Source organism: Trematomus bernacchii, unplaced genomic scaffold (genome assembly GCF_902827165.1).
Source record: "Trematomus bernacchii unplaced genomic scaffold, fTreBer1.1, whole genome shotgun sequence".
Lineage (NCBI taxonomy): Eukaryota > Metazoa > Chordata > Actinopteri > Perciformes > Nototheniidae > Trematomus > Trematomus bernacchii.
Genome location: NW_022987698.1, coordinates 11,240,172 through 11,263,163, shown reverse-complemented (window position 1 = coordinate 11,263,163; position 22,992 = coordinate 11,240,172). Strand labels below are relative to the sequence as shown.

At 39.0% G+C, this 22,992-nt stretch overlaps 1 protein-coding gene across 4 annotated transcripts in view; it reads right to left on the bottom strand.

Annotated features, from left to right (window-relative positions):
- Positions 1 to 19,934, bottom strand: part of anks1ab (ankyrin repeat and sterile alpha motif domain containing 1Ab) — a 47,690-nt gene extending 27,756 nt beyond the window's left edge. For 3 of the 4 annotated variants that reach the window (XR_004556602.1, XR_004556603.1, XM_034138798.1), the window contains exons 1-2: positions 19,063 to 19,538; positions 5,280 to 5,352 (exon numbers count right to left, since the gene is read on the bottom strand). Coding sequence is in view for 2 of the 4 variants with exons in the window: in XM_034138798.1 (XP_033994689.1) it covers positions 5,280 to 5,352; positions 19,063 to 19,350 (361 nt within the window). In the remaining 2 variants the exon portion in view is untranslated. Of the gene's footprint in view, positions 1 to 5,279; positions 5,353 to 19,062; positions 19,539 to 19,794 lie in introns of those variants that run through there. The other variant, XM_034138797.1, reaches the window with a different exon arrangement.
- Positions 19,935 to 22,992: the final 3,058 nt, after the last annotated feature.

The following is a 22,992-nucleotide window of genomic DNA, read 5'->3' as shown; positions in this document are numbered from 1 at the left end:
ATGACAGCATACAAGGAGAACGATGGATGGAATAGAAATACACAAAACAGGAATAGATACGATTTCCAAGTTGTGTCATGTTGAAAAGATAAGAGCTATAATGAAAAGTGACAATTTAGGTTACCATCTGCCCTCTCATCTCCTTCTCTCTGCCCCCCTCCCATCCTCTCTCCTCTATCCCTCTCCCCCCCTCCCCTGGTAATGACTCTGAAGGGTACCTGTTTGTTCCCTTTCATTAAGCTACACTGTGGAAAATAAATATGACCTCTTTACTAAGCGACACGTACAAAAACAGCAACAAAAGCATCTTCGCAACCTCCCAGAACTCCTTGCACAATCTCAGATTAAAATCGGAGCAGCAACTGTATGACTCAGCTGAATGTGGGACATTTTCTGCATGCTGTTCTCCCAACAGGGACTATAAATAGCACACACCTATATGTGTAGAGGGGAAAAACCAACAACATATTTGCTCTTATGTAATGTAGAATAACCTCAGGTCTTAATTGTTAACATGGCAATTAGTGTAGGAATGCTTAAAGTCAAGTTACAATGAAAATCATAAATTACCTCTGCAATGGAAAACAGCTGTGCTCTGAGATTGCTCTGCTGTTATGCATTTCCTTTTGCAAAAAAGTATATTGTTATATTGTGCGATGGTTAAAAGAAGCTTAAAAGAAACTGATTTACACATAAGAGAATGTTAAGATGAAGAATTAAGAGGGGGTTTTGGTAATTATAATTGGTGTTGTTACTTTTATATATTTTTTAAATAAAGCCTAATTAGTTTGTCTGTTTTGCACATCCTCCTATTAATATCTTTGGACGTCCTGCACTAAACTGTTTTATTGTAGAGATCACTACAGTATCTTCTTGATATTTTCTATTCTATATTTCTGTCATTGACCTTCTACTTTCCCCCTATTTTGTATGTAGGCTACTCTTAATATTTAAAAAATGTCATCAAATATAACATATTCAACAAAAAGATTTAATAACGTGCTTTAACCACTAGGCGGTGCGGGTTAAAAAACGGTAAAGTTTCAGGTGTTAACACAATAAATTATACTTTCCAGTATAATTTCCAGTTTAGTTTATGACGGATTTATTTTGTTATCCACAGATATATTGTTTTGATATTTGTAACACCAAACCGACAGAAAAGATGGTCTTAACATGACCCAGTGGTCTAGTTAATAAAACATAATAATATCAAACATAATGTTACTATTAACTTTATTGTGAAATTAAAACAGAACGGTAAAGAAAAATACAGTTTCAGTCTCTCGATTTGAAGCTTATGCATTGCACCATGAACCTGTATAGACCTGTAACAGTCAACTGCATGAGGAGTTGGAAAGGTAGTTTCTGAAGATGTTACAAATAACACACAGCATACAATGCCATAATAACTTTGTATTATTAGTGTAGGACACTTATGTATGTATAACATCTGAAGATGTGTAGTTTTATTCATGTTTTCACATAATTTTAAAGGATATTGCTATATTATTTCACATATTGTAGTTCTACACATTAATATCTGATTTGTAAAACATCACAGACAGAAAGGTATATCCGTCATTTAATGGTAAGCTATTGAAATTGTGATTCCATAGATGTGTCTCCCATCACCCAAAACCCCTGACTATTCTCTCAACTCAGTATTTACATTCTTATATTCAAAGAAAATCAGTAATATCTAATATCTAAAGTCCCTGTCTATCAGCTGTGCACTGCTACCTATCTACCAATTGGATCAAATATAAAAGTCAGCCGAATTAGTGTTGATACAGCAAGGAGACGTATTGTGTGAAGAGAAATTGAAGATGTTGTTTAATTGCTGATATATTTATGATCCATGTCACGTATTCAGTTTCGGCGGCATTTCTTCCAGTTTGTCCAAAAGTCTTCTCATCAGGGCTCTATAAATACAGAACTACGGCAGATGTGTAATATTTAATGCAGCCGAACCGTGTATTACAATGCCGTTATGTGATGACTTCCAAAGAGAAAAGCAAGAACACTCGGAATAAAGTATTATTATTATTATTTTTTTTTTTAATATTTTCGGATTTCCCATCGCATAAACACCATATCGCAATGTGCATTGCGGCTAAAACATCCAATCACCGAGCTTCAACGATATCTGAGGATTATGGGTAGTTCGATGTTTTAGCCTATCAAAACCTCTGAAAAAAGAAATGTGTCTCTCAGAATCGAAAGGGAAAAACCTATGGGAAAAACACAAAAGCATTGTACACAATTTAAACCAATGAATGTTGTGTAATTAACAAGGATAAACTGATGTTTTTTAGTGGATGAATACTGCAGATATCACTGTCAAATCATTTGACAGTGAGGGGAATACGGTTTTATTGTGAAAACTTTGAGACCGGAAATACTGTTTTCACCCCGTGAGGGATGACGCTAACTTTACATGGACGTTGCCGTCTATAGAGAGGCGAAGTCCCGCCCATCTACTTCCGACCCATGGGACCTTATTTCGGAAAAAATATGTATTGAAGTCAATGGGGAGAGAAAGATTATCTTTCGATCCCGTTTGAATTGTGCCACGAATTACATATATGATGTTTGTCAATCTTAAAAAATCATTTCCATGTCAAAAAAGTCACAGTTTGTCGTAAAACCGTTGAAATATAAGACTATGACAAATACGCAACTAGAAAGACTACAAATCCCAGAATCCCGGTCCCGCATGCTGGCTCTTACGAACCGACTAACTCCCCTTGTGTGAATGTACAGCTCTCAACATGCCCAGACTTGTAGTGATTTTCACCTCTTTTAATACTTTCCGCCTCATTCTGAAAGAAAGAAGTGAAACGTGCCAACGTGACGGCCGTCTTGGTGTGTGGTGCGAGACGGGAGATGTAGTTCATTGAGCGGTTTCACACAAAAAAAAGTGTTACTTCACAGTTTTACGATACATTTTTATTTTTTGACTTGCAAAATTATCTTTTAAATTGACAAACATCATATGTGTAATTCGTGGCTCAATTCAAACGGGATCGAAAGATAATCTTTCTCTCCCCATTCACTTCAATACATACTTTTTCCGAAATAAGGTCCCATGGAGCTCCCCCGGAAAGGGAGGGACTTCGCCTCTATAGAGAACCGCAGTGACGCGTCCTAAAACCCGGAAGTAAACTCCTTCCGGTTCCTTCGTCAAAAACGCAATGCAATTTCTCCATAGGATTTTGGAAAATAGCTCGAAATAAGGTCTGTGGTTGACACACATTTAAGAGACGGATCACGTTTTGTTCAGCCGGATAATATCCACATGTCTACCCTACTTTTATAATTTTCTAATCATAAATCTAGTCGCCAGAAGCAAAATGCTAACGTTATGCTATAAACGAACTACAGCAGGGTCGCTGCTTCAACGTCACGCCAACTTAAGATCCATATTCAAACATACAGATTCTAAATGGTACAAGTTGAAGCGTTTGTTTGAACAGTTTGCAGGAGGCAGGTACTTGCTTTCAAGCAGAACAGGGCAAACAAACTTAGCGGGAGTGTTTTACGTGTTCAGCCACATGTTAACAACCATCGTTTTTCAGACACGTAAACTCTTCAAAAATCACCAGCGGGGTCACTGCTGATATATTTAATGTCGTAGAACAAAACGTGATCTGTCTCTTCAATTTGTGTCAAACACAGACCTTATTTCGAGCTATTTTCTAAAATCCTATGGAGAAATTGCATTGCTTTTTGTCGAAGGAACCGGACGTGGTAAAAATGCTAACTTACTTCCGGGTTTTAGGATGCGTCACTGCGGTTCTCTATAGAAATTAATAGGGGAAAGACGTAGTATACACATTCTCCTGGCGAGACCTCAAATCATCTTCGTAATATCTATCAAACTATAGATCCTACACATCCACTGGACGTGGATTCTAAAAGTACAATATACACTTCTCGCTAGAAATCTAATTAAAAAGCATTTGAATGGCCAAACTATCCTACAATTTAGGATTTTCCAGAGAGGGTTATTTGTGAATTATACGACCCACCGGAGCGTTTGCATTCAACGGGAGCACTAGAGGTCGAAAACTTTCAAACGTGATTATAGGTCGTAATAAGCGCTTGAACAATCGACCTATTTGGTCGTATGAGTTGGAGGACTGTTGCAATAGCTATATAGCTTTGGGGTGTCTATAAGTAAAATGTAACAAAATATTTGATTAAATGACTATATGTCCTTAACATTTTTGAATACTCATCATTTAATGAATTGGTTGCATTTGTCAAACTAGTACTTACCTTTTAATTTATAGTAATGTATGCCAATTTAACTGGACTGACACTTTAAGCCTTCAAAATGGGCTGAAGGGGAGAGTGATATAAGATAAGTAATTTAATTAACAGAAAATACACAGATAGGTTAATGGTGGTTCAGCAGTTAAACTTCGTAATCCTCCTAACTACAAAGTTGTTTATTTTCTGCGTCTTTGCTTTATATTATTTTATCACAACCACGTATTATACTGTCTTTCAGCTCGGGGGGTTGGTCAGTAGATTGTTAATCTATAAAACATACTGTTCATGAAAATGTTATCTTAATAAATCTGATGAGCCCCCTGAGGCAGTGCTGTGCATACCCAGAGGAGCTGTTACACAATCATGTATGATGAAAGCAGAGTCTCTAACTAATGTAGGTTTACAGTGTAACAACCCAGGAGTGTTATCTAAACAAACTGCGCTGATGCCAGCTGGCTTCTCCCTCTGCACCGCCTGAAGGACACTTGCTAAAGCGTGCCATTCAAGCCCTATTGAGATCTACTGCAACTCCACAAACAGAAAGAATGACAGTGAGGAGGAATTTGGAATTAGATCACCCACCAAGTGGAAACTTTGTGTGTGACAAATAACAACAATGTGCGAGACAAATGTCAGCTTCAATCTCTGTGAGTTATAAGTACAAGAAAAAACTCCCCTCCGTCATCTATGAAGGTGTGTTTGAATACTGAACAGCAGCTCCTAAAATACATGACACGGTGTTAAAACTTAACATAACATAATTCCCCTCCAATGAACTCTACGAGGCGATCATGAATGGTGCACCAGGCTTTATTAGGAGCTATAAATGGTTAATGAATAAGACTCACCTAATCCCCCATACCCTGTTGTCATCTTACATTAACCAACCAATAAATTACACACCACATAGTCATATCTCTGGAAGAAGAAAACCCATTCATTCAGCATAAATTAAAATTCCTATCATCATGAAAACATAATATGTGGTGAGGCATTACCTGAGCTTGGTGAGGGCTGTTTCTTTTTGGACGTTTCAATGCCTGCTCCGATCAAGTTCATTATCTTCTCAATCTGTGAAAATAAAACAGGCATGAAACAATGCAAACAACTACTAATGCATAACAAATCAATACAGAAATTCCTCAAAACATGCACGTAGCTCTGGTGTAACCCCATCCCACCGCAGCCAAACCAATTACAACACAGGAGAGTGGAGGAGTAGCACTGGCTGGGGAGTTAGGACGGGGGGCTGCTGGTGCTGGGAGTTTTGGGAGAGGAGGCGGGCAGCTTTGCAATGATGGATTACAAGCAACAGTCCAACGCGGACAGCAATTCAATGACTAACCCACTACTCAGCAAAAACACTGCGAAGGGATGAGCTGAATTACAATCTGCAAGGCTGGAAACACATGCCATTTGTTTACTACCTTCCCAAACACCTTTCTCAGTAGAACATTTGGTTCTTTCTTTCTCTGCACTAGCCTCGGCCATGATGAGCTAAATATGGTCTATGGTCGTTAATCGTCTGGGACACAGAAATACACTGTTCTGTGGATTCTCAGCAAACCTATTATAGAAACAGTTTTATCGAAATAGGACTTCTTTGCCGACAGCTTTAACTTGTATAAAATGTTAGATTTCTTTCTTTCTCTGTGCTTTGAAAACAACGGTTCAATTCTCCATTGTGTTTTAAGGGTGCTGATGTTGTACTTTGCTGCTCGGTGCAGTCTGTCAGTGTTCGCTTTTCACACTGTGACGTTATCAGTTTAAAGAAACGGACCTGTGACATGAGGGATACGTGTCAAGTCTCATGTTCAATGTATAAGAGTTGGCAGCTCTGAACGATCGACGTGAATGGGTGCATTTCGATCTGAGAATTACGGCTTACTGCAAGGTTAAGTGAGCACAATGCTGCATGCAGGAGTTTACAGAGCAACTCAGGGAAGAGTTGTTTAGGGGCTTAGAGCCCAAAATGTTTATTTAAGTGGTCTCTGGATTTCCAGGAGAGCCAAAGTACATTTCCAGGTTGTTTGTCTATGTGTACTTGCTTGATAACAGTAACTCAGGTTCCGACTAAGTGCTTTTGGTTGCTAGACACGGTATGTCATCAAGTTATGTAAGTGAGGACAAGGAGATTTGTTAATTTCTTAGTTTTCTTCCAGACAAAAAACTATCCTTTTGTGCTTTTGGGCTGATTGACTGTCAAACTCAAGATGACGAGAGGCCTTCAATGTGTCGATCAAAGAAATAGTCCCTCACACGAACAACATTGTCATATTTACTTGTCGTTTTTTTGTCATTTAAACAAAGTAGTCACTCAGCAAATGTCATTACCGTCAGACAGAGCAAGGCTTGCCATGCTAAGCTTGACAGCTAACTCATATTGATTGAACAGAAACGCTAGTGGAAGCAATCTTCTCATACATCCAACTCTTAACAACCAGATGGATAAGCGAAGCCCCAAAAATCTCCAACTATTTCCTTAAATAAAGCATGAAAACTGAATAAGATTGGAGCTCTTTAGCAGGTGTGAGATGAGTTGTTATCCTAAGGGGCTCTCTGCGTTCCATCCTATTAAATATTAAAATACAAGGATTGTGTTTCACTGATATCATTAAGCTCAAGTGGAACAGACAATTCATTTTGCCCAAGTACACAATGTGATATTTCTTCCACAGAAATATACACAGTAATATATTTACAAGTGATTACGTACCAACTAAAACAAAGAGTGTGGGATTTATCACATGTACTGCATTTGAATAATAATCACTTGTTGCTGGTTTGAGAAGTTTCTCTACTGAGCACCACAATGCTTTCTGACTCATAGGTCAGACTATACATATTAATTGATTTCAGTATTCTTTGACTTCTGTACAACAGTGGATATCTGCATGTACGTGTTTTGACGATTTATAACAAGGCAATTAGCGAGCTGGGGTCAACTAAAATCCTTTGTCTGAACTGTTGCAAATCAGGCTGGGAACTCAATTTAGAATCAACAGTGAAGTCTATTCACAATCAGCAAAGAACATTTTTTGCAAGCCTGAAAAGCTGAATCTGCTTTCACTAGTGACACCAGACACAGCCAGGCTTATTTGATGTAATATTTAGTGTTTGAAAAAGCCCTATGCACTTCGCTAGTGGCATCAACACTGTGGAAAAGCCTTGATTCATTTGGAAGTCAGGCACGTGGGACGCATGGCATATGCCTCCAGCAATAGAGACCTCACATTACTCTTTGAATTAACCCAGTTACATTCTATATCACACACACACACACACACACACACACACACACACACACACACACACACACACACACCACACACACACACACACACACACACACACACACACACACACACACACACACACACACACACACACATTACATCTGGGCTTAAGTGCACCTTTATTAAAACCCGTCACCAAAATGCTGCCTCGAGGGAAACCAGCGTCATCATAGCTAAAGTGCTGAAGTATTTCATAATATCATGCAGCCTCATCCACTGTATGAATAGCTAGATGTTGGGCACTATAACAGAGTATTCAATACAGAAAGTAAGTCAAATAAATCAAACATATTTTAATTTACTTTTCATGAAATCATTTCCATGCGAACTCAGGTCCATTAGTATTTCCAGTCATCCATTATCTATACACGCTTATACTTGAGGGTTGCAGGGAGACTGAAGCAGACCCCAGATGACATTGGAAGGGAGGCAGGGTACAACCTGGACATATTTTGGGAGTCAACCACAGGAACTGACAACTATTTTCACTCACATTTCGACACATACAAAGCCACACGGACCAGCCTTCCAGCAGGTTCTAACCCGAGAGTCCAGACCACTGAACCACCGTGCCACTCCATTAACAAGTAAATTCACTTCAATCTTAAACTAAACTTTTTAAACCATAAGAAGAAATTAAAAAGCAATGCTTTGACATTTTGGGACCTATTTGCTTTCTTGCTAAGGTTTATAACAGTCCCATGTCAGCCAGTTAGCTTAGCTTTCCGAAAAGACTGGAACAACTTTGCCCAGTCCCAAGGCAATCAATCTATCTACTAATTTAGGAGTAAGTTGGATATTTAAGAATGGATAGAGCTAAACTTTCCCTCTGTGTCAAGTCTTTGTGTGAAGTAAAGTTAGGCTAAGAGTCTCCTGGCTGCAGCTTTATAATTGCCTGACCTGACCAAAATGAGAGTGGATTTGCTCCGCACTTGGATTAGGATACTGTTTATGTTCTGATTTTATGTAAAGCGTCTTTGAGCATTAGGAAAAGCGCTATAAAAAATCACATGTATTATTATTATTATTATTATTATTATTATTATGATTATTATTATTGTTAAGGAATAATTCTTCTAGATATCTAACCTTTTGCTCTGTGACGTTTTATGATCTACTCTGACGTCTGTTATCTCCTTTAAGGAAAGGCATTGGTGCCATATGTGTTGTTGTTACCAGTTTGAGACCGGTCAACTTGTCTGGCACGAATGGTAATTGTTGTGAGAACGCTGAGGCACTTCTTTATCGGTGTTTGTGGACTCTAAGGTGTGAAATCTTTGAGGCCATGAGTGTCGGACGCAAGTGATTCAGTGTTCCCAGCTGTTTAGTCTACTCCTTCAGAGATGTTGATTACTCTCTGTGAACCAGTTAAAAGGTCTAACATAGAGAGAGGCTCTTCAGAATTGACGTGGCAACTCTACCGTGAAGTCAGAACCTCTGACTCTTTGACTTGTGATGTGAATCCTCCGGCCGATACTCTGAATAAACCCATCAGTGTTTGACATCAAAAGCTCCAACTCTCCAAGTTTTAAATTCATTCTGAGTAAGAAGCTGTCTTATGTTCTAGTATTTTAGCACCCGTTAATATCGATTAGTGTAGGCTAGGTAACAAAAGAAAAGTAGCACTTAAGAGTTTAACTTAAGCACAAGCACTTACAATGGTCTGGCTTGTTGGAAGTGAATATGTCAGCACTTTCTTGTTGTCATTAGTTTGAATCTTTATGGTTTATTGCGCTTATTGTACGGCGCTTTGGATTAAAGCGTCAGCTAAATGCAATGTGATGTCATGTTAAAGAGAACATTCTCTGTTCAACAGCACAAAAACTCCTTTAACAAAATAGGTGAGTAAGGAAATGGAGTTGAATTAGAAATAGCGTTGTCCTTATGGGACATATATGAAACCGGTCAAGATGTAGTTACTCTGACCTGCATACCAGCTCTCAATTGGAATTCATTTGACCCGAGAGCACTTTCCAGTGATTGTATGAGAGCAGGATGGACATAATCAACTTAGAAGATCTATTCACACAGAAATGTAATTAATTGTGCAGTCATGAAGCACAGAGCTCTGAGTGGACTGTCCTGGAATCCCTGGTGCTCATCTCTGAGTGATGGCTAAGCTCTGCACCCTGAAGAGATTTACATGCTAATACAGGTTGATCTGCTCTTCAATTCCTGCATACGCTGCGAATAAAATTATCCATTTTATGTCACCTTTTCATGCCCAAGTTTTCAAACTGAAAAAAGATCTGACAGTTCTGATTTTATTTTATTATTTCCGATACAAGTCAAGAGGCTGTCAGAACTGTTGTGATCAATTCATGTCCTCAGATGATGTTACCTTAAGCTAATACGACTTGTTCTTCTCTAACTCAAAACAGTTGAATATGCAAATGAAACGTCTTCTCTCTTTTGCTTGAGTCCAGCTCCTCTGAGAATCTGTTGTTATTTTACTTGGGAGAATAAGAATAGAGAACAAGCTCTTGGTAGTCAGGTCATTTGACTCTAGGGTACATAAACCTTTAACCACACTTATAAAAAACTGCAAAAATGGACTGAAGTCAGAAAACCCCAAGTGTATGTAGACAATGAAGAAAATAGGTAGTGATCTTGGGTTTGCGGTTTGGACCCAAATTACCCCAGAAAGATTAGATGAGCAATATAGGCTGCATCTATTTTTCAGGCAATCAACGTATAACAGATTGCTGACTTGAATGAACGTGGCTTTAATATGTAGGGACGTGGTTGTTACTTAAAGAGAGCTCCATAATGGCCAGGGGTCGGCCAATTTTATTGAGTCTTATTGAGTTTCTCCACAGGCCTTATTATACCATCACTCATTATGTGCTTCACTGACAAATATACAGAATATATGTGGCACTGTTCCATGAGAGACAACTCTTAGTATTGAAATACTGTAAACCAGACAAATTTGAATATTGTAATGTAATTAAAATAATTGGAAGTGTTCCCAATTATATACATTTTGCTGAAAAAATGTATAGCGTTTTAGATTCAAAGTCACAAGGTTTTTGCAGCTCATTCACCCATTTGAACACACACTCAGTGGGGCAGTGAAGTAATCCTTCAATTCGAATTGCGATAAAATAAACAAGAGACATTTAAAATGAAAAAATTAGCATTTGAATCTGAAAAACGTTTGCAATGACAGGAGACACAAAACATCACAGAACACATGTAGCATTGGGTCAAACTCAAAGAGGAAGAGTTCAACTAAATGTTTGGCAGAAAACTCGGCCGCAAAGAGAGAGACACCATGTCCAGACAGCAAGCAAGCGTGTGTGGGTGTTACGTCTCTACACACAAACAGATCAGCACTGCATGTGCTAAACATCAGACTGGAGATGAAACCACCTGAATGATAGACGAGTAATATTTGCTATTGTCCAACATTTGTACTTTTTACACAGATGTAGAAAACGTTCAGCTCACTAGCAAACTCTATTCAGCCATGTAACACCTTATTTCGGTTTTGTAGTGAAATGAGGAAGTATCAGATCAAATACCCCTCATTTCAACCTCTTGAATTAGCCACTCTTTATTCATTGCACCTCTTTCCAAGCTAGAGACATATAGAAACAGGGCATCCAACAAATGTCAGCGCTTCTTGCAGTAACAGTGTCATGGACATAATGGGTTAAAAATAAATATTGGGATTGTTTGAACCTGTATTTATAGAAGGCCAATTTTGAGAGCCCTTACAAACCCTCTCAGGGTGCTGGTCTGACCATTAGGAGCAATTAGTGGTTCAGCTACAGTACAGACGCCCACCATTTATCTGTAACATTTTCTTTGTCAGCTCTTCATTTCGGTTCATGGGTTATAATGCACTGTTGTCTTTTTGTATATGGCACTGTGACCCAAATGGGCACAAAGAACAGGAACATGGTGCAAAAATAGTCATATTCTACAATAAATGCTTTACTCGTTTTTACGAAAACCAATTCCAGCAGCCAGAACGAACAGCGTGACTTACAGTCCATTAACCTAAATAGCACCTCTATCACGATGAATCACTGTCAGCTATGGGCTGTGAAGAACAAAACCATAAAACAGATCAATACATCAGCAAACACTAATATGTCTATGTAAAAACCAACTGTGTCCCACTTCTACATTGACCATTATTTCTATCTACCACACTTATCTTCAAATTATACTTGATGCAGTCAAAATACAAGAAATTACTATATTTAACCATTTGAAGCAACTGTAGAGACATGAGCTCTTTATCAGACCGTGATTACTGTGAAAACTACTACCCTTCAAAAGGAGAAAGTGAACAGTTTCCTTTTTTGGTTATAGAATGTTCCTGAAGCTGCCTTGTCATCCACCATTTGTCATTTCTACAATTTTAGGTGTGCATTGTCGGGAATTCATGTTAATAAACAGATTAATGAAACATCGAACACTTTTATTTTCAGATTTGAGTATAGAGTATAGATTTTAGTATCGGAATAAAATAAGTGTTTTTACACTAAATACGAATTGCATGTGTTTGTGATTTCTTTTCATGCACTTGCCTTTATTCCTCCAATCTTTCTAGTTTAGTCTCCAAGCTATTTAATAAGATAACGATAATGGGAAATAATCTCAAACACAGTATTGTCCGCTGAGTCACTGATGTCCCCTGCACATAAATGGGAGCAGGACAGATAATGGGAATGATGGCTGGATATAATAAACTAAGCAAAAAGGCTGCCTGCCTCACTGGCGCTGGAAACGGAATTACCGCCTCAGTGTTATTGTCAATAAAGACAGATGGGCCAGTAGCTCCACATGATACAAGACCCAGATCACATAATTCTATCCAGCATCCTCATGATTTGGATAGATTTGTATTTATTTGACAGCTTTGAAACCACACACCACGAATAAAGCTGCTAAGAATGATCATAGTAAAGTCATGATGGCCTCAGTGGTGAACTGTACATGTGGTGAGCCATAGTGACATGAGAGAAGAGCTTTGTAGATGTATTCCTCTGCTTATGGTTATAGAATATATGTTTTCATAAAAGTTTGACATAATAATTATCAGTGTCCAACTGGTTTTAGCTATATAACCCTTTATGTCTCTAAAGATGAAACAGCATTTATTTGTATGTTTTTTTGTAGGATTTTAGTCAGGTACTACTGGTGATCACAACACTGTGTTCTTCCTACACAAAACTGCTTATTCAAATGTCAAGAAGCTCATGACGATGACTAAATTAAACACCAACTACTATGAAATTTGACATGGACCCGAGACAGCAGTGGTAAAGAAAATGTAGTTTGTGTTTATACTTTTTTAAAGGTCCCATGTCATGGCCATTTCTACTGATCGTATTTCCATTGTTGAGGTCTACTAGAATAGATTTAAATTGTGCAATTTTCCAAACTCACATTGGTTTCTCATACAGCATCTCTGTATAGTATGTGTATTCACTCTCTGTCCTAAACGGCTTGTTGGAGCTCCTGCCCCCCCTCCCTGTGAGCCCAGTGTGCTCTGATTGGTCGGGACGTTGCGAGGCTCGCTGCTCAGTGAACTGGCTTACTGGTGTGGTTTCCGGGTCTTCGATACAGCGGGACAGCGAAACTCATCCTGAGCACACACAAACACTCACAGCCGAAGTAAAAACAATAAGTGTGGCTTGATATTGAGTAAGAAAAAGGTTTATAAACGCTGTGAGAATGGGTCTGCGGAGAGCATTTCTCCGCGATCCCAACTCGTCTATTACCAACCAGGGAGTCAATGGGACTCCCTGGGTGTTTCTCAATCGCGAATCAAGCTGCTGCAGAGCCACTATTTCAAGCATACTACGTCATTGAGTGCCGCCGAAGGACTGTTCCAATCTCCAGCATACTTGGAAATCTACCGAGCCCGGCGTTCTTCGTAGCGAGACATTTCGAGGCTGCACATGTGTAGACTCCGCGGTCTTAAAATCCCCACAATGCTTTGCGCACGGACCAATTTCCCCAAATCTGTGGCGGAAAATGTAAGGCGGGGCCTCTCATATGACGCACACCTGCACACTTGCTAGCCTGTTCCACTCTTCGTTTTCCAAATGCCAGGAAGTATTCTTGCCTCGCTTCTGAAGCAAGATGCTCGGCAGACATGTGCTACCAAGCAAGCGTACTTGCGATTGAGAAACACCCCCTGTTAGTTGAAAAATTACGCTAAAGGTCCTGGTGTGTGAGGAGCTCTGCGGATTGGTCCATTTTGGTTCCAGGAACCGCATCACGTCATGCGGTTCCCGGAAGAAACAATTGGAAAAAGAGAAATCTCCAATGAGGCGTTCTGAGATGCATAACAAAATGATTGTGATTAGTTGTGACAATGTGGGAGGCGTGTGGCGCAGTGGATAGAGCCTTGGTGTTGGGATCAGGGGGTCACAGGTTCAAACCCCACTGCAGTCAGCATGTCGTTGTGTCCCTGGGCAAGACACTTCACCCCAAATTGCTCCTGTGGGGATTTTCCACAGTATTGAGTATGAAAGTCGCTTTGGATAAAAGCGTCTCACAAGTAACATGTAATGTAACAGGAAAGTGATGAAAATGTCTGACAAATTGAAATCCTACATTGCTATCCCCAAACTGGCAAACTTCCATTTGATTTCAAAGCACTAGCTTTTAAACAGGTCTAGCCCAAGTATGTGTGAAACAGCAGCTTTTAACAGCAGCAGGTTAAATTAAATGTGGTGTCTCATGTGTTACACCCTATTTAATACGCTCTATGGTTCCACCTGGTGAGACATTTTACGGGCAATGTGGCAGGTGAAACAGGACTGTGCCCCCCCCCCCCCCCCCCCCCCCCCCCCCCCCCCAACACCATCCACACTGCTCTCATATTCATGTACCACATCTGTCTAACCAGATCTTGGGATGTGTTCACTCTGCCATGGCTCTCTAGTATGAATTATAAACAATCTTGCATGTACTTTGAAAATATTCCCTCTATATCAACACGAAGAGAGGCTTTTTTGCAATCTCATTTTATATAATTTTTACTGTGAGAGACTCAAATCCATTGATATTGAATTCATTTTAGTGGTTCAAATCTATGGTATATCTGTTTTATAAAAAGAAGACAAACTTAATTTGTTATCACTAATTCAAAATTATAATTTAAAAATAGCTGTATGAATCAAATCAAGTCAAAAAATAATAATAAACCACAGTTTACATCATAATAAAATATGTTTTGTTTCATTAAATGGGTCCCAATCTTTGTTATGTAACCACATCCATTAGAAGGTAGCAGCATATAAACCATAGACTGTTTAAAATAGATATAAACACACACACACACACACACACACACACACACACACACACACACACACACACACACACACACACACACACACACACACACACACACACACACACACACACACACACACACACACACACACACACACCACACACACACACACACACACACACACACACACAGACACACACACTGTAAGCACTTTAAAAGCTTGCATGTGTAATGACCTGAGGAATACTGCTGGGAAATGTAGAGTATGCACACGAATGAAGCCACTCAAGCATCTGTAACATGTGGTTGTGTTAACCTTTTCCTTTTGAGTATTGAACAGATGTGGTAGAGACGTCAATCACCTTAATAAAACATTTCATTTCTATTTTTAGCCCATATGTAACGGTTACTGAAATGCAGTGCAAAGTATTACATTATAAAGTTTATTTATGTTATATGTGGTACAGTTTTAAACTTAAAGGGTAATTCCCATACAAAACATAAGCACACCAATAAGAAGGGAAAATAGGCGTGTGTGCACTTTACATTTATGGATCCATTTTGGTTTAGTTTGTTCGACAGGAGGAAGTCAAATTGTTTACTGGCAGCTGCAATGCAGTTTGAAAGGAAAGAAAATTACATTTGCTTATCAACCGTACAAACACCTTTTAAAATTAAAGACAATTGGCGATGGGTGAAGTTATCACTATGTGCAATGGTAAACATGAAAACTAAGTGTTTGTGGGAAATAAAATATGAATGTGTAGAAAATGTAGCTACTTAGATATTGTGCAATTTAGGAATGGCATATAATTTACTCCATGGATGAATCAAATGGCATTGTGAGGGAATGTGGTGATGTAGACGTGTGGTTATTTATTCTTCAGTGGCTGATCTTTTTATTCTTTTTTACTGTAAATCTTTGGGTATAACTTTGTGTTTAATGTATAGATGCCTGATCTTTTACAGAGCTATAAGGCTACCTTGGCCAGGTCTCTGCATTTGATTTTTTATCTCAATGGGACTTCCTTTAAAAAAACAAAACAATTGTTTTTGTTGAACAATATTTCCATTCCATTCCATGTTTTGGTATATTGGACTTTTAGATATTAATGTATGTTTTTTCACAGTTTATAGCTGTTTCCACATGTGTCCTTAACATAAATACGTTTGTGTAAGGGACATCTCTCTGTGGCCGAGTTTATCAATCCAAAATAAAATGTAAAACATGAGTGTTTAAAACGGTAGCTTATGGATTTCTTTTAAATAATTTTGTATTTTTATGTACTTAATGTCAAATGAGAAACAGGAAACACACTCAGCTTGGTTTGGTTTCATATCAGTTAAGTTCAAATCGCAAATAAACAGACTGGTCTATACACAGCATTGAAAGTGATTGGGTTAAGGGGGCATCTCGTCCCCTAAATGATAATTAGACACCAATAAACATGCCAAGGAAATTATTGTCCCATATCCTGTATTCAGATTACAAACCTCTGCCATCAGATAGGTGCTTTAGGGTTCAAACAAAATACAAATAACAACTACATACAAATAAATAATCAATACATGAGAAAGTGCCGCAAAACAATATTTCATCACTCTATCAGTAAATCTCACTCAGGAAACAGGGTGTGAAATGAGGGTCTGAATTGGAATGCACTTTACGTCTGTTACTGAACTTTAATTTTTGTGGTTTTAAATGGTCCACTGTTACACAAGCTGCCACAAATAATACAACTCAAAATGTATATATACCACTGAAAATGTCAATGGGGTTTAAAGGTTATACTTCATCTCATAACTTCGTTTTTAACAGCATCTGAATACCAGCATTTGCATTCAGAAGGCCTGTGTGTGTGTGTGTCTGTGTGTGTTTATATTTCTGATTTAAAGCCCAGCCTTCCTCTGAGCCTTGTGCGTCGCTTCAATGTTTGATGGTGGTTGATTGCTTCACAAGATAAATTCATGAGTCAACTTTTGCCCTCGCTGCACACGCACAAATGCCCAACCCAAACAAATCCCTTGAAATCTGGAAGAGAAACAGACACTCGGGAGCAGCTGCAAAACAGGATGCCCTTGAGAACAGGACACCCCACCCAACATAGCCTGAATAAACATTTTTCGTCAGAGAGCAGAGGGTGGAGCAGGCACGGGACACAGGGGGAGACAAAGAGAGGGGCACACAAGGCCAAGTAAAGGTTTGAGGTGTCGGAGTACTCCCACTGCCCTTGTTTTAAACATCACTAAGGTACATGCTCAAGACATATTGTAAAAGCCCAACCGGAAATGGATGTGACTATAACATCCACAGGGCTGTGATCAAGTACGCCTATGTTAAGTCATATATTCAGTGCAAGTATCAGCAGTTTCAAGGTTGATTCAAGTCCAAATGGGAAGAACACTAATCTGTTCATGTTACATCTGCTTTGCATTGCATTGCTGTTAGATCATGGTAGCGCTTCCTCTCCAGTTTTTTTATTGCAGGAAAGGTCACATTCCCTTACATTTAAAGAGCACTCGGAGAGAACAAACTCTGCCAAAATCAATAGTTCAGTCTACTATGATGTGCAGATCTGTAAGTGTTTTTTAATAGCAGACATTTTAATCAGAGAATTCACATTTGGATGTGCGTCTGAGAAGGATTATAAATGGTTATTTAGCCCATTTTCCGTGGTAAAAATAATTAATTTTTGCATCAGTAATTCGGATCCACTCCAAAACCTTCTTCCATGAAAGTTTAATGAAAATGTTAATAATTGTTTTTCAGTAATCCTGCTTACAAATAGACAAACCACCAAAAAAATCTAAAAGTTCCTTGACTGATATATAACGCATATGTTTGCACACATTGTGTATCTAACAGACTATCAAACAGGCTTTATACTATACTCCAAAAGGTTGCCAGCTAATATCATTTATGAAAAGATATTGTACAATGTCAAAACTAAACCTTAAACCCTGACTAAGATTTTTTTTTTTATCGTTGTGATAACGACTAACCCTCAGCAGAAAGTGTCAGAAATGTTCTAGTCTGCTGGATGTTTAAAAATAAATCACATAATTTTGCCTACAAGCTGTGCACTAATAATACACTCTATTATCAGTCATAAGCTATTCTCCCCTCAAAGGTTTTGGACTATTTAAGTGCCTTTGAGAGTTTTGGTAAGAAATGACTACTAATTTCAGAATCTTTACAGTGCTTTAGGATCAATTGACGCTCAAAAATCATTCGAAAATCACAAGTTGAGGCTTTTGGGGATGGGGAAGGGGGAGAGTTGCTCACAGAGGGCTGAAAGTAGATGGCGTAAGACGGAGCAAAGGAGCCAGAGGAGTGCAGGAGGAGACAGTGGAAGCGTGGGTCGGCCCCTGAGACATGTACTGAGTGGATGTGGAATGACAGCACAAGCCCAATTAGTCTTAGATGCCAGGGCTGCTACAGGGAGGTCGGTGCAAGTGATCAAGCCATTCATGCATTCAAGCTCTCACCCACAGGCACTCTATGCCAACAGCCTGGGTAAAGTTACAGTCTATCACTGCTTCTGCTGGACTCCTCTGATCGCTCTCATACTGCTGCCTCCGCTCTGCTTCCTTCCTTCCTTTCCTGAATCTTTCTTTCCTGTCCTAAAATATGCTGCTTTTAACTTCTTACAATAAGTAAAGCAATAATAAAGCAAATCACAAGGAATTGTTTTAAAGATGATATCCTAATAAACTCAAAATGGAAGAATCTTGTAAATTAAATAAATAAAATGGAAAATATAACCATGAGACTTAGAAATCAAGTTCAAATGTTTGTAGAAAGATGGGGAAATAAGTAAGGTATACCACAGAAAATGACTAATGATCCTCCAGTTAGATGGGACAATTATGACAATGAATGTGGTATCTGTGAAATGAATGCATCTTCTTTGCATATTCCTGTATTTTATTTTATTTTATTTAACATATTAACTGTATTTGTTGTGTGTATGCCTTGTAACAATATGATGTCCTAAACATACATACAATACAATTCTTTCTTTCATTCCCACTTATAGTTGCATCTCTTTTTGGCCTCTTCACTCTATATTTTCACACACTCACTAACACACTCTCTTTTAAGGACATTACCACACTTTATTTGAAAGCCTGTCCATGTCTTAACACCACCACTGCCACTCCCTCTGTCTTCTACACCCTCCCACTGGTTTCCCTTCCCCTGAGCTGGAGTATTACCTCATCCCACTCAGAAGCAAACGATGGCATGCGCTCCATGGACGGCTGACCAGAGCGGCAGTTAGACACGGACCCACTGCGGCCAGCCAGTCCTCCATCTTCCTCTCCTCCAAAAGGTGACGCCAACAAGTCAGAGTCCGACTTGGACAAGCTCCGAATCAGCCCCAGGTCTGCAGGTCTGGCTTTGACCGCTGCCACTGATGTAGACTCGGTTGAAACTTCTCTCGGGTTGTCAATGTCCGCTTCTCGATCCTGGATAACTGTGGCATCCTGCATGCACTCTGCCATTGTTTTGGAGCTGCAAAAGTGCAGCTCAGGGTCCTCCGTTTCCTGCAGAAATCTCACTTGTAAAGTCAGTCCAGAAAGTGATCCAGAAGTTTTTAAACCTCTAGTTGCAGTCCTGAAAAACACAGATTAATGAAATATTTGTAATTTGAGGAATTTGCCTCCAACTCCTACAAAGTGCTCCTGTCCGGAGGGAGAGGAAGCATGTAAGTGAAAGACTTGTTGTGCACAGAAACAATCATCAAGGTCCACCCACTAGTTGTATCCTGTTGCCCTCCCCTTAGTGGCTGACCGCCTCAAAGGGCCTCCTTTATCCTCTTAACTGTGGCTTTTTTGGTCTCCCTTCTAAATAGTCAGTATCTTTTCTTCATTCTTAAAACTGATGGTTAAAGACTTGAACTGACTGCGCTGGAATAAAAACAGTCTTCATTTTTAGCATCCTCTTACCTGCTGACTCTTGTAGCCTTGCTGCTTTCCCTGCTCCTTGTTTCAGTGTCTGTCTTGGTCGGAGGTTGTTTCCCAGACTCTCCGGGAGGACAGGCTCTGTACCGTTCTGAAGAACAGAGGACGGGAGGATCCCAAAGCCGGGCCTTATTCAGACTGACAGCTGGGGTAATCAGGTTACTGAAGCACTGGGTGGCTGCTCCATTTAAAAAGGAGGGAGAGTCGGGATTCCTCTTTTTCTGGGTGTGTGTTTGTGTGTGTGTCTAAGGGTGTGACTAGTGTCTGCAGGAGAATAAGGTTACTGAGTTGGAAAAAGTACAAAGATCTTTACTTAGGTAGGCGTTTGTAGAGTACGAGTAGGTAAGTATCAAACAATGGTTTTCACATAATAAAGACTGACTTTTTTCAGAATAATACACATAGTATTGATAATAGTTATTAATGTACCGTATGTATTTTAAAATAATCTGCTGGTAATGATGGAGCTAATACTTGAATTACTAATACATCGTGATTTATAACCACTCAAAACAAAAAATATGTTTTTTAGCTTGAGAGTTTTTGTGTTTGTGTCATAATGGCAACATGTTGTCCTGGAGGAAACTGGGTGTGTACACAGTAGAGGTTTTTGTAATTTGCCTGGTGTTTATGTCTGTTTGTCTGTCTGTCTTTCTGTCTGTGGACAAAATGTGTCACCACAAAAGTGTGGCAACCATTTAAGACGCAGTCATGACACTTTACAGATGTGTATATCTAAAATGGGCCACCCCATTTCACCAATCTGGCGCTGCAACATGGTGTGATTCTCATCGCAGGAAAATCTCTAGTTATTTGATCATATTTATTAAAAATAAGAATCCGTAAGTAACTAAAGCTCAATGTAAATTCAACGTAGTGCTGCACACATTATTATATTTGCCCCCAAAATCTGTTGAATAGAAGTAAAAACGGAAGAAAATAAATAGCTCTGTTGGAGTACGAATAAATTACCCTGAAATAGTAACATTACTTGAGTAAATGTACTGAGGTATAGCCACAACTCTCTTTCTCTATTCATCTATATTATCTATGATCCAATGACCTGCAGTGAAGCAGACAGCTTAGTGTTTCCCTCTCGATGCCTCTCCTATTTTTCCTTGGTAAGATCTGTCTGAGCAACCCATTTAATCCCATTGGTCACAATAGTGACTGTAAAACATATTTTCACTTATAAGGCTCTATAAATGTTACTGAATTATATATCAATGTATTTCCAGAAAAGATTGGATAAATAAAGGGTCTGTTAACGTAAAGATAGTACAATGATTTTTGGTAAACATAATCTTTAAGGTATCTAGTATTTATAAATACATTTGCAATACGCACTACCTATGCATGTGAGAAATGCAAAGCACCACTTGAGTGCTTCAAGATGTACCATGGACAGTAGAAAGGGAACTATAAGTGAATGCAAAGAGGCTGTAATAGCTATAAAAAACAACAAAGCAGACCCAATAAAGGCTGTGGAGATGCAGTACGAAGGACAAGTCCATGACAAAGGGGAAAAGTCCAAAAGGACTGGAATGTTTTGGAAAAGAAGTTCAAGTTAATCAATCAGTAGATTGTAGTTCAAAATAGTGATGCACTAACTAATCGTGCACTTGGTTCTAAAGCCTATGATATATATATTGCATTTTTGTTCAGTGTAGGACGCCTATTCTACATGCTACCTTTTCTAAATGTCACCTTTTATGTTCAATGTGAATGAATCACACAACTGGCTGTACAGTTGTTTGTGAATGTTGCACTAAAATATCAGAAAGACAATGTTACAAAGAATATTGCACTAAAGTAAAAGTTCAAATGTTACAACAGATGTATAATATTAATGTTTCAATACATGTTGCACTAAAATAGAAATGTTGAAAAACCTTGATGGTTGTTCATATTGGTGTTCTGATATGTAAAAAGTAGAATTTGATGGGGATTGCCAGTGACAGAGTTTTAAATGTGTAGATAGGCTGGGATCTATACAAATGTGAATGACTGCATAGGAGAAGTATGCTAATTCCATTATGTATTTTCACGGCAACACATAATCCCACCGGTCACAATTGTGACCGGCAATAAAACATAATTGTTCAACTACTTTTCCATGAATTTTTTTTAAAACAATGATTGATTTTTTCAAAGGGTTATTAATGACACAAGATTTGGATATTTTCATGTCTGGGAAAAATGTGGGATTAAATGGGTTAATACGTTTTCATGCTCATATTTTACAGTCACAAATCCAGTCCAGGCCAAGGTGGTGACACTTCACAGTGGCTAAAAGCTAGGGCACATTACAAATGTGTTCTCTATTTCTTTGTCATATACTTGAAGGAAAATATCTCACTGATATAATTTACCACACAATAAATGCCATCAAGTATTTTCATTGTGAATTGGGTGTATATCGAACAATGAACTCTCGGGATCTGCAGAGAAGAAAAAATAAATCAAGATAAGAAATTGATATGGGAGGAATGTAGAATACGAATCTCACAGACTCTGTGCTATTCATGCCTCTTCTCAAAGGGAGTTGAAGCTGACAAAAGAGTCTCTTGTGAGGCATCCTTAGTATTCACAGGCAACCATCGCAGTGCACAGCGTCAGAGCGCCTCTGTGCCCTCAATCAGCCAAGTTCCTCGCATGCTCACCTCTTCCCTATGGGCAGCGCTGGTATGTGCATGACAGAAAAGATAACATCCTTCGCTCGCCAAGGAGGGTTCACACAGCCATACACTGCTTAGCTGGCAACAACAAAAGCCACATCTAATGAAGCAAGATTAATTGCACAATTAATGATCTCTGTGACTGCAATGAGGATGAAACAGTTTAAGTTATCCACATCTTCTGTGCCATTTTTAAACAATAGACGCCCTGGAATACAACATGTTTCACGATAATGATGTCTTCACGGCATATTAGAGCGACTAAAATAAAACATGCATCCCCTCCTTCAGCTGGCTGGCTGCTGAGCCGCGGGCTAAAGACAGTGGTGACTCATGAACACTCTTCTCCAACAAAGACATGCACACTGTGCAAGTCACAGAAAGTCAGCGTGTACAGTAAACACACACACTGGAGTGCAATGTTTTCATGTGCTCTGTGTTTGTGCGCCCCTATATTGTTTTTGCTCCCTGACACACAAATGACTTTTCAGGATTATTGTACAGG